Source organism: Caretta caretta, chromosome 3 (assembly GCF_965140235.1).
Source record: "Caretta caretta isolate rCarCar2 chromosome 3, rCarCar1.hap1, whole genome shotgun sequence".
NCBI classification, from domain to species: Eukaryota; Metazoa; Chordata; order Testudines; family Cheloniidae; genus Caretta; species Caretta caretta.
The window spans coordinates 37,523,166-37,537,513 of NC_134208.1; the positions used below are offsets into that span (position 1 = coordinate 37,523,166).

General features: G+C 40.9%; 1 protein-coding gene across 21 annotated transcripts in view; it reads left to right on the plus strand.

Moving 5' to 3' along the window:
- MYT1L (myelin transcription factor 1 like) overlaps positions 1 to 14,348 on the plus strand; it is a 384,710-nt gene that overhangs the window by 345,901 nt on the left and 24,461 nt on the right. For all 21 annotated transcript variants that reach the window (XM_048845402.2, XM_048845392.2, XM_048845389.2 and 18 more), the window contains 2 exons: positions 9,541 to 9,624; positions 11,246 to 11,467. In XM_048845402.2, coding sequence (XP_048701359.1) covers positions 9,541 to 9,624; positions 11,246 to 11,467 — 306 coding nt within the window. The remainder of the gene's footprint in view (positions 1 to 9,540; positions 9,625 to 11,245; positions 11,468 to 14,348) is intronic.

Sequence of the window (14,348 nt, forward strand, 5' to 3'; positions counted from 1 at the left end):
AAATCCTTTTAACCTTTAAATAAAGATACAAAAGAGAATGAAAAACAGTTAAAGCATCTGAAATGTAAAGTACAATATTAAATAAGGCTTTCATTTTAACAACATCCTTGTTCCCTTTCTCTTTAGCTGGAAAGAGTTGTTAGAAGGAAAACCTCCCTTGTTTAACAGTCTTTTAGGAGATATCAGAGATGGAGGCAACTGTCCTTTTGAAGAAAATAGAAGTTAGTTCCAATGGGCTAGAGCTGTTGTTATTGTTGTTAAAGTCCGATCCTGTTTCCTTTAAGACAAACACACACAACAGGAGAAAGAAAAGAACAGCAAAGATAGAAAATGCAGCATCTCTCTCTGGTCTTGACTCTCACTTGCAACCTCACTGCTGGAAAAAGACAGGCGCAGCACATGGCCTTATCAGCCACTCCGAGACCTGGCAAACTTGTACCAGCATTGGGCTGTTTGGGCACTGCATTTAGTTGTCCTCTCTGGTCACAGGCCAAGAGCAATATATGTAGTCTTGGCCAGCTAAGCCAGACTTTATTAGACAGAAGGAGAAAGAAGAGAGAGAGGAAAAAGAAGAAATAAGGTAGGGAAGGGAAAGGACACATGTGGGGAGGAGGAGTACAAAGTCTCACATCCAAGGTGATATTTGGGACTTAGCTAAAGCTGGTGGAGGTGGCAATGTCATCTGGCTTACTCTCTCTGGCCCGGTCTGGTCAGGATATATTTCAGGATTAGGATGAAGAAGGTCAGGGGTCCCAGAAGATGGTGAAAGTGGCAGCCATAATGGTGAAGCTCACTCATTACCCTTCTCTCGCTTTTCAGTCAGGCAGAATTGCAGTTTGTTGGCATTTTCCTCAAACTCTTTTTTTTTAGGACCCCATAAGGAAGTGATGGTTGGAATAGACCATCCTCTCCTTATTTTGCCCCTGAATTAGGCCTAGTTTCCAACTCACTGATTTTGGTTCACGGATTTCTTGTTCCATCCTTTTCTTGTGTATCAAGCATGATCTCAACCTGGCCCTTGAGTTATATCAGGAGACCTTTTTTTTTTTTAACTAATTCAACGTTTGTTGCTATAGGTTATTGTGACATTTTATAAACTTTCAGTCACATTTCACAGCTGAGTTCACAATAATGGTAAGTGTGTAGGCCCAGTTATTACAATAGCAGTCATCCCATGTGCCTCTTCTACTACCCCCCACCCTTCCTGATTAAATCACTGTGATTCTACTGAATGAAGGCCGTTAGCAGCCCTCAAGGCCTGAGTGAACATCGCCAACAGTGAACAATATTGGCATTGTTTAGGAAGTTGCATGAGGGAGAAAAAATCATACAGGTGTGAGTCTGTAACAGCGAAGTGTCCCTGTGCCCTAGCTGTTCTAGGCAACTCTGTTTACAGCATGGTAAACACATGGTGAGTTGCACAAGGCCACACACCTGCTGGCAAGAACAGAGGAAAGGCTGAGACCACAGCCCACCATCTCCCTGCCCCGTTTAACAAGGACTAGACAGTCAGAGTCCTGGGCAGGACTGGGGTGTTAATGATTCTGGTCTACTTTTTTAAGGGACACTTCTGTTCTGGTTTGGGGATAGACCCATCCCAGCTTTCTGCTACCAGCAGGCAGCCATCTGCTCTTTGAAGGAGCAGAAGAGGATTAACTGGCAAATGGTCTGGCTAGATAAAATGCAATCCATTTACCAGACAAGCTGCTGTGCATTCAGCATCCCACTCAGCCTGGACCAATCTGCTCCCATTTTAGTGCTGTCATACCTGCTGCCTCTGGGTCTTGAAACTACTTCCCTTTCCTTGCGCTTCCAACAGCCACCTTCACTTAAATCTCTCCTTTAAACACACTTCTTCAGTGTTTACATTTGGCTTACAATTGGACACATTTACAAGAGTCCTGGGATTAATCTGGAATTTTATGCTATGTGTGGGAGGTAATCCAATACTTTATGGTGTACCTGGAGGAAGGAAATAGGTGCTTTACAGTGCTACTGGGATTTATCCAGTGCTTTGTGTTTCTAACCTGTTCTGTTTTCCTAATTTATATTAGATAGGTGCATTTGACAATATTTTCCTTAATTTTCATAGAGTCCCAGCACCCAAAGGGACTCAAAATAAATAATATAATGTACTTACTTGATCTGGAATTTGTCCAGTCATTAGGATTAACACACCTACTCCTTTGAAAAGGACCATGGGGTCTTCAGTGACCACCAGGCTCCAGGACCTTGGTTTTGTATCTTGTGGAAGAAAGCACTACCAGCACCATATCCTGAGCACCAGGCTGGAGTGCTGGCATTGCACTCAGAGGGAGACATCCTATCTACTCTGAGTCTCCATTTCCCACAACCACCTTGTTTTTCATTGGAGGTTTCTCATCTCGCACATCATTCTTCATTTTTGAGATCACAGCCTATGAGCTGCCCAAGACCCTTACTACTGACTAGTGAAAGTATATTGATAAAAGAATTAATGAACTGGTAACCTGTAAGAATGGTTATATATCATGGACTTTTAGTATGTCTATAACCAGTATTTCTGATTCTCTCCTGGAAAATTAGCACTACTTTCCTCCTGTTTAGATCTCATTAAGTAACACTTCTTTTTAGACTATACCTGATACAATGATGTGAAACCCTTTTTGTACAAGAACATTTCAATGACATAGTGCTATCTTAACTGACTGCCAAAATGTCTGGATGACAAGGTGGGAGAAGTAGAATCTTTTATTGAACCAACAATTGGACAAGCTCTTGAGGTTCCATAGAGCTCTTCTTCAGGTCTGGGTATCATTTGTGTTGCAGATAGCTGCTGTATAACAAACTCCTGAATTTGAAGACAAATGTAGCCCTGGTTTAACCCTGTGCAACTCCATTTTAGCCAATGAAGCCATTCAGGGCCCTTGAAGATGTTGAAGTTAAACTTGCATACATCAGGGCTGAATTTGGCCTGTCATCCTGTGTTTATTTTATGAGGAGTTAGTTTGACATGAAAAAATGAAATAAATATGTATACTCTGTAATAGCTTTTGGTTTTAATAGGATAAAAAATTAAAACAAAGGCTCATATTTGTCATGTGTTTTCTTAATGAATCTGCTCTCAAAGGAAAAATAAATAAATCATACACCCAGAACTATGTATTTAAAAAGGTACTAAAGAACCTGAAAGGTCTTCGAATTTACTAACATATTATAGTGCCAAAAAAAGGTATTGAATCATGAATCAAGGCATAAACGGTTCATTCTGATTTTGTGATGAAAGCCGCACACGAATTTCACAAGCGCACATAGCTGTATATCTAGTATAAAGTATTTTGCTTTCCTAGGCAGTTCCTCTAACAGTCCAGCTTTCAGATACAACAAGAGACAGGATTTGTCACACACATGATCAGCATCAGTATCATTGATGGGTTACTTCTTCCACACAAGTTGGAACATTCAGAACTTTTCTTGAAAAGGAAAGTAGTAGTCTCTCTTCAGCAAACAGAAGCCAAGACGTAGGAAAAACGTGACATATGTTTGTATAGTGCTCAGCACAATGGGGTCACCATCAGCATGGGTGCTATTGCAGTATACATAATAAATAACAATACCATATAACCGGCAACCTAGATAATTCTGAAAAAACAAATTGAACCCGAACTTCTGGCAAAATTCTTCTCTGAGCTATAATTGTAGTTAAGGCTGAATTACTCCACTCAGGTCAGTGAAGTAACTCTAGCTTTACACCAAAGAGCAGAATTTGGCCCTTCGTTGGCATCTGAAATTGATGAGAATTATGACGACATTCTTGATACCTGCTGTTCGAGCTAGTAGAAAAATTCTTGTCGAAATATTTGGGGGGAGGGCGGGGAAGGGACTGGAAAATAGCTTTTTAACTAAATGCAAACTTTTACAAAAAAATCAATTTTTTTCAGTAATCTTTCTTTCTTTATTTTTTTGAAAATCCTTGCTCCATTGAAGTCAGTAACAAAACTCCCATTGACTTCAGTGGAGCCAGGATTTTACCTTTTAAGGATATCTGATTGGAGCTCAAATTAGTATTATATAGGAGTAATTTAAAGAACAACAAGCCCGATGAATGTTTAAACATGTCCTAAACTTGTTAAAATTATCTCCTAAATATCTGTCTAAAGAATTCATACATGTTAGTGTTGTATTGTCAGTAGTTGCTCCGTCATATCTGTGGGACAGAGAAAACAGTGAGATTGTTGACGGTGATGGAGAACTTGGTCAGAGGGGACAAAAGGTGAGGAATTCCAGGGGTGCAGGACATCCAGAAGCGATTTCATGTACAGAAAAGGATTTAAAAGAATCACCTGTAACAGAAGTTTAGAGAGAGGTTTATGATTGTCAAATAAAGAGCAAGCAGCTAACAGCTGATAGGATGAGTGACTAAATATAGGTAATGTACTGATTTTATGTACGACTGTGTTGGACTCTAGTGGCTGGCCCACAGTGTGAATAACGGGAATAACACTACTAGTGTTAGATAAGGGAGATTTCCTTCAACTCATGCTAGAGGCCTCTGTCCTTGCAGCTGAAGGGCCAATGTTCTGGTCCTAATTACCAAAGTCAGGTATCTGGGTGTATGCGTGTTGTGATGCTTGTCGTAATTATGTCAGTTGTATGCAAGAAATGGATGCCTGACAAGTGAAAATCCCCTGGAAAACCAGGTATCCAAGAAATTTTTGGTAGTTGGTAAAAGTGGATGCAGAATATGTGAGGTCAGCAGTAAACAAAGCCATCTGAATCCTTCCTGTGCCATCAGATGTCACTTAGGGCACAAACAAGGTTCCGTTGTCACTGTCTATCCTGGGCCAGTCTTTACATATCCTATATGTTGTTTATTCCCATAAAATTTGCCCCCCTAAATACTGTTTGACGGAGGGATTCTTTAGGTCAGCCCCTTTTACATGTTCCTCCACCTGCCCAATGGCATGCCTACCATGGCAGATGCTCTGGCTTCATTCTTAACATATGTCCCAGATATTTCCATCTTCTTTTCTGGAGATAAAGAGACAGAGCCAGCCCATAACATTTTGGCGCCTAAGGCGGGGAGCTCAAATGATGCCCCCATGGCCCCTCGCTTGGGCCAAAACTTATAACGGTCTCAATTCTGCCTTCTTCCTGTTCTACTCCTCTCATGGTACTGCTCTGCTACCTACCGCAATAAAGGAGAACTAACAACTTAAAATGCCTTGTTCAAAATTTTTAAGTAACACTTAACTTTCAAATGCCTGGAACAGCAAATGTAACTTTTCTTGTCTGCATAGTAAACACTGGCATTTTTATCTGTTTGCATAATCGAAGTGGTGCTTTCCATGCCTTCTTGGTTGCAAAGATTTGAACTGCTTCCTGAAGGTCCACAGTCAGGACCAGCTCATGCTTTACTGAGATGGTTGAAAGGCCGACCAGCCTCTCCTATGTCATTGTGGAGGGTAGATGTGTTTTTATTAACTTCAGCTTGGAAAAGCTGCATTCTCCACTGACAACTGTTACAGGAGGTGTTAGAAGTATGCGCAGAGCAGCAAAAGCATTTGGAAAGAGTGTGGTCATCTTATTTGTGCACATATATTCCAGAACAGCTTTTGGAGTTGATCTTGCTGAAATGTATCTTGAAAGGGCTTTCAGTTCATCACCTAAATCACTCGCATCAATATTGCGCATGTCATCATGTGTCAACACTGTCTCTAGTGCCCCGCATTGCTGGTGTAGGTCTTCTTCAGGTATAGTGAGGAGTTTTGGAATATCCTACAACATCCCAAATATACTGCTGGGTTTTTGAGCTGCATGAAACGTTTTTCAACTGACTGTATTGCACAATCTAGCACCTGGTTAAAGAACTCAACTTTGAATTGTTGTTTGGGGTCTTATGGGATTATCCCGTGCCTCATAATCAAAATGTCGTCTTCTTCGGTGACTCTTGTATTCTTGAATGCGTAGGAAAATAGCTTCAGTGTGAAGTTCCTCTGCCAACTCTTGTGCACTCTTCAGAACATTTTGAAATCCCTCATCTGACCGGTGAGACTGTAGGTATGACTTTGATTTGTCCAGTTGTTCCATTGCTCCAGATATATCAAGGTCAACACCTTGGAGTCTCTTGCTTACAACGTTTATTTCAAACAGTATGTCATGCCACAACACTAAGCCACACAGAAATTTGAAGTTATATATGATTCTGGTGATTCCATTTCCCTCTGCCACTGTTCTCCCATGAAAAGTTCCTGTCGTAGCATTATCCTCCATAATGGCAACTATGGCATCATCTCTCTTCCCAATTTGGTGTTTGATAGGCTTTATCGCCTCCACTTGACTTTCCCATCGTGTGGCACTCAGTGGTTTCAGTGTCAGAGAGGATGTTCTCAGATGTTGCTTCAAAATTTGCCATCGATGAGTTGATGGAGAGAAAAATACATATATGCTTTGAAATACATTAAAAAATTCAGCAGCCTCACTAGAAACTGATGCTGCATCACTGACCACCCAGTTCAATGAATGAGAACTGCATGGGACAAAAAAAGCTCGAGGGTTTAACTCTTGGATCCATGTCTACACTCCTCTGTTCTTTCCTCTTATGTTGGCACCATTATCGTAGCCCTGACCTCTCATGTCAGCTTTCGCAGTTCCCGTATCTTCCAGCTTTTTAAGAAGCACATTTGTCATACCAGCTCCTGTAGTATCATCAATGTCAATAAATTCTAGAAAGTGCTCTCTGACAGTCACCATTGCAGGGACATTTTCGCTATGCTCTGTTGTTGTTACAAAACGCACCATTAAAGTCATTTGTTCCGTGTGGCTGGTGTCAGGTGTGCAGTCCAGAATAACAGAGTAATATCTTGCTGACTTCAGATCTGCCACAATCTTCTGTTTGACTTTTGTTGTCAGTAACTGTATGATCTCATTTTGAATTGTTTTTCCAAGGTCATAGATCATAGAAGGTAGTGGTGTGTGTACATTTCTTGGGTGGTGATTCTTCTTAGATGCTCCTGGAGTACAGCATCAAACTCAGTCATCAGCTCCACAATTTTAAGGAAGTTTCCATTGTTTGCGTGTAACTGATCTGAAGTGCCATGCAGTGCTAGGTTTTGAGTAGCAAGCATTCTCACAATGGCAATGAGCTTTTTCAGAACATTTTGCCAGTAAAGAGACTCTGATGCAATTTTCTCTTGATGCTGATCATCTATGGTGGCCTTTAACCTTAGTCGCATCTCAAGCTCACATTCCACCTATGGAATGCTCTCTGGTGATTTGCTGCCTTCTCATGGCATACCAGATTTCTAGCCAGATTTTTCCAGTCCTTTGTTCCTGTAGAACCCAATGTGGGTCGAACATTAGACTGGAAGAGTTTGCAACAAAAACAGTATGCAGCATTCTGGGTTTTTGAGTACATAAGCCATGGCCTCTCCACTTTGTCACCATTGGGGATTTCACGCCAATAATATGTTGGATGGAAACTTCTATTTTCATTGTCTTTGGGGAACATGAAGTTTTTCACCTGGTGTGGTCCATGCAGTACAAGGAAGTCCCTCAGGCTACTGTTCAAGTGAGTCCACATCCTGGATCATCTAGACTTAAGGAACTAAACTCAGCAGCAGCTGTTTCTTGTGCCTCCACCACACTCTTCTCTGATCTAGACTTTTTTTCAAGAATGTGCATGGTTACATCCATTTGAGATGGAGATATGGATGCTACAGTAGCTGCCAGGTCACCTGCACTCTGACGAACTGGAAGATCAGGCATCTCCTCACCACTCACATCTTCACTAGGGCCGGAAGGCTTACCGTGAATATTTGTGTCTATGTATCTCAGGAGAGCTCCTTCCTGCTTAGATAGAAAAGCTTCCTTTGCTTTCTTTCTTCTTCTGAATGTTACCCCAGAAGGGTGTTTTCTTCTTTCACTCATGACTGCTGTTCTGTGCCAGCTATAGTGGCTCTCAACACTCAGTTGAAGGGGACAAATAAGCAGGTAGCTTATAAGGGGACAATAAGCTGGTAGCAGGGCCTGAGTGAGGGGAGATATCAGCTTTTAAGGGCCTAACTGGCTCCTACTACTTCAGTTGACTGCCTGTTCTCCTCAAGTGGGTTCAGGGAAGCAGCAGGAAACAGGAAGCTCCCTGAGAAGCTGGTGTTAATCAGTCCAGGCTCCTGGGGGTGCTAGAGAGGTACTTAAGAGGCTCCTCCTCCTCTCTCCCCCTGCAGCTCCTGCTTTCTGTTGTTCCATCTCACCTTTTCTCCTGCCTGCCTGTTATGTCTCTTGTGACCTCCTTCCTCCAGCACAGCACTCCACCATCTCTGTGCATCTAGAGCGGAGAGAATACATATGCACCAGTAGCAGACACAATTGTCTACACTCTGGGTCCTAGTGGCGCCCCTCAACAGTCTGGCACCTGAGGCGGCTGCCTCAGTTCGCTTCATGGTAGGCCAGCCCTGAAGAGTTATTGAACTTTCTGACAAATCCTGGCACTTGTTGTAAGTTCATTTCATTTAATACCTAGTGTTTTCCCGAAGCACTTGCTTTTAAAGGCAATTAGACATCTATCTGTTCCTTTGATGGATTTCCAGCTTCCACATCCATATGAGAAGGTGAAAATAACGTTTGAGTTAAAGATTAAGCATAGTTTTTTTCAGATGTACACATTTGTGTCACTGACACTCATAGCAACTGGTAAAAGTAACTTTCCTTCAGCTCTGACTGGTTAGCCCAATGTGCCCAATTTTTACAAACTTACTCAGTTGCTGAAAAGCTTGCTAAAGAGTTTATATAACTATACCTTATGTAGTAAAGAAGAACTCAGACTGGAAGTTCTTTGGATACAAAGGTCTAGTTCTTTGCATCTTGTATAGTGCTGAATACATTTTCAGTGTCTAATACATAGTACTTTTACCTAGCTTGCTAGCTAGCTTTATTAGATTTTCCCTTGGCTTACATTATTTTTTTCCAGGAAGTCATTGCACAGCTTTGTAATCTGTGCAATATTATTATCGATGATTCTTTAACAAATTCCTGAATGCATGTTCCGCAGGAAAATTTTAGAAAATTTAACTGTCTTCATATATCCCCTAAAAGATCTTCTATCTCCCCCCCCTCCCCCCAGAAAAAAAGATACAGAGATCTTTTTTGCTTTTACTCCTTATTTACATCTCAAGCACACACAGGACATGCTATCTTTCGGTCATAAAACACTGGATCCGACTCCTTCTGAAGCCTATCACTGCTTCTGCTGAGTCAGCTGGACGGATCATTAGACAGAGATTTGAAAAGCTGCTTTCTCTCTCCTTAGGGGCTGTGTGTGTGGTGTGCAAAGTACTCCCAGTCCCAGCCTTCAGTCGGAATCTGAGATACTTGGCTCCCCCTTGTGGTTTTTTATTGCCAGCTGTCTTTCTTCTGTAAATCATCAGAGCTATAACTGTTGAAAACAAGACCGTATTATCTAGCCTGTAGTATTTCATGTGCAAAGAATGTCCTTTTGTAGAACCCTTATGAATTATAGTCAGGAATGAGGAATTACTTTTAAAAACTTGTTCTTTCACTCAGTCTCTCAGGTTGTCCACGAGCAAAGAAAAGTGGAATCAGGATAGCACAAAGCAAGGAAGACAAAGAAGACCAAGAGCCAATTAGGTAAGTACAAATCTAGTCAAATAACCTTTGTGTGTATTATGAGAGCAGGTATATCGGCAGCCTGATTTTCTAAAATATGAACTTTATCATATTTGTCATAGTAATTCAAGAACAAAGATACGCTTAACTAAAGACCACAGTTAGTTGTTTTTAAATCAATGGAAAGGTCATATCTGGTTTGCTTAAAACAAATTCAATTGTTCTCTGACTATTAAAGGCTGAATCCTCCACTGATATAAATCCATTGACTTCAGTGACTTGACTTCAGGTGAAGAGCCATGCTTATTTACACCAGCTGAGGATCTGATCCCGTGTATTTGGAAAGTTTGAAAAACTGTATTTTTTTAAAGTGAAAATAAAAAATAAAAAAACTTCAAGCTCTCCACAGCCTTGTTCTGTTAACACAGTAAATAAACACTATAGACAAGCTACATCTGACACACAAAGTATTTAAAGGGATTCAGAAGTCAACAGGAGTTGGGAATGATCACCTCTGAAAATCAGGCCAGTGATTTGGGTGCCTGCAAATTGAAGCAATTGCCTAACTTTAGGCACCCAAGTTTGAAAATTTTGGCCCGTGTTTCTCCTTGTGAGACGTGGAATGACCTCTGCTCCCGTTGATGTCAGTCAGTGTGGAGGCTGCTCAGCACCTTTCAGGATCAGACCCCAAACATTGCAGCATTGTTTTAGTGTAAGATAACCAGACAATGAAACGGACTACTCTGACTGTCCAAGCTGCACAAATTGTAAAATTTAATCAAGCAGCAACATGCTGAAAAGTACATTCAGTGTTTAATACTCTAAACTGCTCCTACTGACACAGGTAACAACATTTGTTTCTTAAAAATAAATGGGGCTAAATATTATGGGGGGAAATCTCGAGCAACAGTGAGCACCTGATGAGCACACAAAACTCCTTTCATTGATCTCTCTGGGCCCAATCCTGTGAGATTTAATAGCTTCTAATAGCCAGTCAGCCAATGAGCACTACCACATTTCACGGTTTGCCCCAATAGGCACTGTCGGTGCTTAAAATCTCGGAAGCTTTGGCCCGTGATTTTTAATCTGACAATGGCCCTTTGAAGTACTAACTATGGCAAAGGTTTGATTGAGATCTAAGTCTTTATAACATTACCATAATTTTAAAGTAAATCACCTTTAAATTTCATACACATTCTTCAAATGCACATAGAACTATGCTAAGTGGGATTTTAAAAATTTTGAGTTTTTAAATTTCACTATTCAGTCACTGAAGCTCAGTAACTGTCACTTTAAACCCAGTGTGCAATTTACCATAATAGACACCTTCATTTAAAACATGTACCCTGCTACTTTCTCTCCAATATGCAGTGTAAGTGGAAAGCCTAGGACTTTGCCATTGATTAGCATGGTTATTTTTTATCAGCCAGAGAGCTGAAAATCTTTTTTTGGTTAACAAAGTTCTTCTAGCTTCACATGTTTGACTATTCCATTGGGGTATCTTTGGTGATTTTTTTTTTTAAGTCCATAGAGCATGATTGTTCTTTTCTTTTCATGTCAGGTTTATTTTGACTTTGTTGTAGAGGCTACCAGGTATATGATGGCAAGACAATAAAGTTTATCTCATCTATCTGCTATCCAGATGTCCAGTTCCTGGTTGTGATGGTCAGGGTCATATAACTGGAAAGTATGCATCCCATCGCAGTGCATCAGGGTGCCCTCTAGCTGCCAAAAGGCAAAAGGATGGGTACTTAAATGGCTCACAGTTCTCTTGGAAATCAGTGAAGACGGAAGGTATGTCATGTCCAACTCCAGGATGTGATGGCTCGGGACATGTCAGTGGTAGTTTTCTTACCCATCGTAGGTGAGTAACTACAGTCTATATTTTCCCCTCAAAAGTACTCCTTAAGTTAGATAACCCTGATATGCAGTACAACCTCTTGCCATGGCATGTTTCTGTTTTAATTTAATTTTGTCTTTTTTTACTCTGTGGGAAGCCACCTTTCTAGTGGTTTAAGCAGGGACTCAAGATTCCTGAGTTCTGTATTTAGCTATAAGGTCTTTCAGGAGGAGATCATGATTCCTTTCGTATATCGAAGGAACTTCCAAAAATAAATGTTCAATTATAAAAACTCCAAATCTGCCACTGACTTGCTGTGTGACTTGTTACCTAGGTACTTAGGCCTACCTTTGCAAACTTGGGTGCCTAAAGTTAGGCACCTAAATTCATCTGTATAAGCAGCCTGATTTGCAGAGGGGTTGAGCACCCGCATCTCCCATTAACTTCAGGGAGAGACAAATACTCAGCACCTCTGTAATATCAGGGTACTTATATAGGTGTCTGTGTATGGACTGAGATGCCTAAAAAAAGGTTGGCCTTACCCTCTCTGTGTCTCAGTTTACCCTTCTGTGAACTGGTATGTTTACTTACCTCATGGAGGTGCTGTTATCACATTCTGGGCTGCAATCCAGACCAGTGAGGGCACATGAAGTAAACTTTTCTTTTGCAAAATGTAAATAGGTCACTGTGGTGTGTTTTGACAATTTGATTCTTGAACAAGTTGTCAGAGACTCTAGAGCCCACAAATCTGGTGTGAAAGGATTTTACAACCGAGCTTAATTTGAAACAGCATTCCACTCCGACAATGTCAGCACTATGGATTGGCGTGCACTAGCTTGAGAGAGACGTGGACTCAGGAGCAGCGTAGCTACTCTAATACATTATAAGAGAGGTGCATGCAAAGATGCTATTTTAAGGGCCCTTGGGTCCTTTCCCTTGTGTGTGTTCAGCACCTCAATTTCATTGTGACTGTCTTGTTCGAAATACATCAAATCAGAATTCACCCATTTGAAACGTGATCATGTATGTGTAAAAATCCCTTTAAGAGGGACGAGGTTGCCTAAGCTGTTTACAATCTATCTGAGTTGAGCAAATTAAATATATTTTCCCTTTTGGAAAGCAAGATATTTAAAAAATATGTGCTTACCTTACATTAGTCTTGTGAGCTAATGTTCATGCCCATTATAAGTTATTGCTAAACACAGAGGGAAAATAATTAGCCTTGAATAATATACCCTGTAATGTCATTGAGAACAGTGGAGTTCCATGGGGTATAAGTCAGGCAGAGCTTGGCTCATGGAATGAAATCCAGCATCTTCCAGTCCTGTCACAGAAGGCTCCACATGATGTAGAAGTGCAATGGGGGATTCATCACAGTAGTGCTGGGTGAGGAATTTGTGCGCAGACTGGCGGAACAGCAGGGGAATGACTAGTTGATCTGTGAACTGTGTGGCTTCACTGGGGAGGAGTAGTGGTCATCATCCACTGTTTTCTCTCTGTGGAGGACAAGGGGCTGGTCTGTATTAATTTATTAAACCTGAATGTGACGGGGTCCTGGGAAACGTTTATTTCTGACTATTTTAGAATATGGACCATAAACACGGGTAGGGTTAGTTAATAGCAGAGCTGACAGGAAACAAGCAAGAAGTTAACACAATGAATCCAAATAAGACACCTCTTTGTAAATAAGTCAGGAGGTTAAGGAACAAATACCTGAGTTATTAGCTGTGAAGATGTTATTTGCAGGCCCTGGCAAAGTTACACAGCTGTTTTGCTAAGGCTGGGAACAGACAGATCGAAAGAAATGAAATGGTTTAATGACTCTCAAAAGGAGGGCAAGGCAGTTGTTCAGAGCAGCTCATGAGGAGCAGACTGACACAGACAAACAGACAGGTCCTGTGGCATGGATGGGTCTGAAGCAACTGGGTCTTCCAAAACTTCTAGGAGATGGTGAGCCTTGGGTGAAACAGATATGCATATAGCTTGTCTCAGGCTTTGTTCCTCCTATTCAGATTAAACATTACTTTGGTTTGAAAAAAGCTGTCTGACCACTGTATCATCTGGTATAGAGGCTTGTTTCAGCAATAGGATACATACTACCATTAGTAATTCTGCAATTTCATATTTGAGTTCCATCAGTACTCCTGGGTGAATATCATCTGATCCTGGTGACTTCTTACTATTTAATTTATCAGTTTGTTCTGAAACTTCCTCCATTGATACATCAATGTGGGACCATACTTCAGATTTGTCACCTTAAAAGGACAGCTCTGATGAGGATCTCTCATCCTCTGCAGTGAAGTCAGATGCAAAGAATTAATTTAGCTTCTCTGTGGTTGTTTTATCTTCCTTGAGTGCTCTTTTAACACCTTGGTCACCTACTGAGCCCACTTCCTATTTGGCAGAGTTTCAACTTCTAATTTACTTTAAAAATATGTTACTGTTAGTTTTTGTATCTTTAGCAAGTTTCTTCTCAGATTCTTTCTTGGCCTGCCTTATTATACTTTTACTCTTATGCTCCCAGAGTCTGTGCACCTTCCTATTATCCTCAGTAGGATTTGACATCCAAATTTTAAAGTATGCCTTTTTGCCTCCAATGGGCTCTATCGCGCAGTTTAGCCATGGTTATTCTTTTGATCATCTTATTGTCTTCTGATTTGGGATATGCATTTAGTCTGAGTGTCTATTGTGGTATTTTTAAATAGTTCCCATGCTGTTTACAGGCATTTAATCCTTGAGACAGCTCCTTTTAATTTCCATCTAACAAGCATCCTCATTCTTGTATAGGGCCCCATTTTAAAGTTAAATGTTACTGTGGCAGGTTTTTCTGCTATTTGACCTCCTACAAGGATATTACATTGAATTACATTATGATCACTATTACCAAGCAGTTCAGCTATTGTTA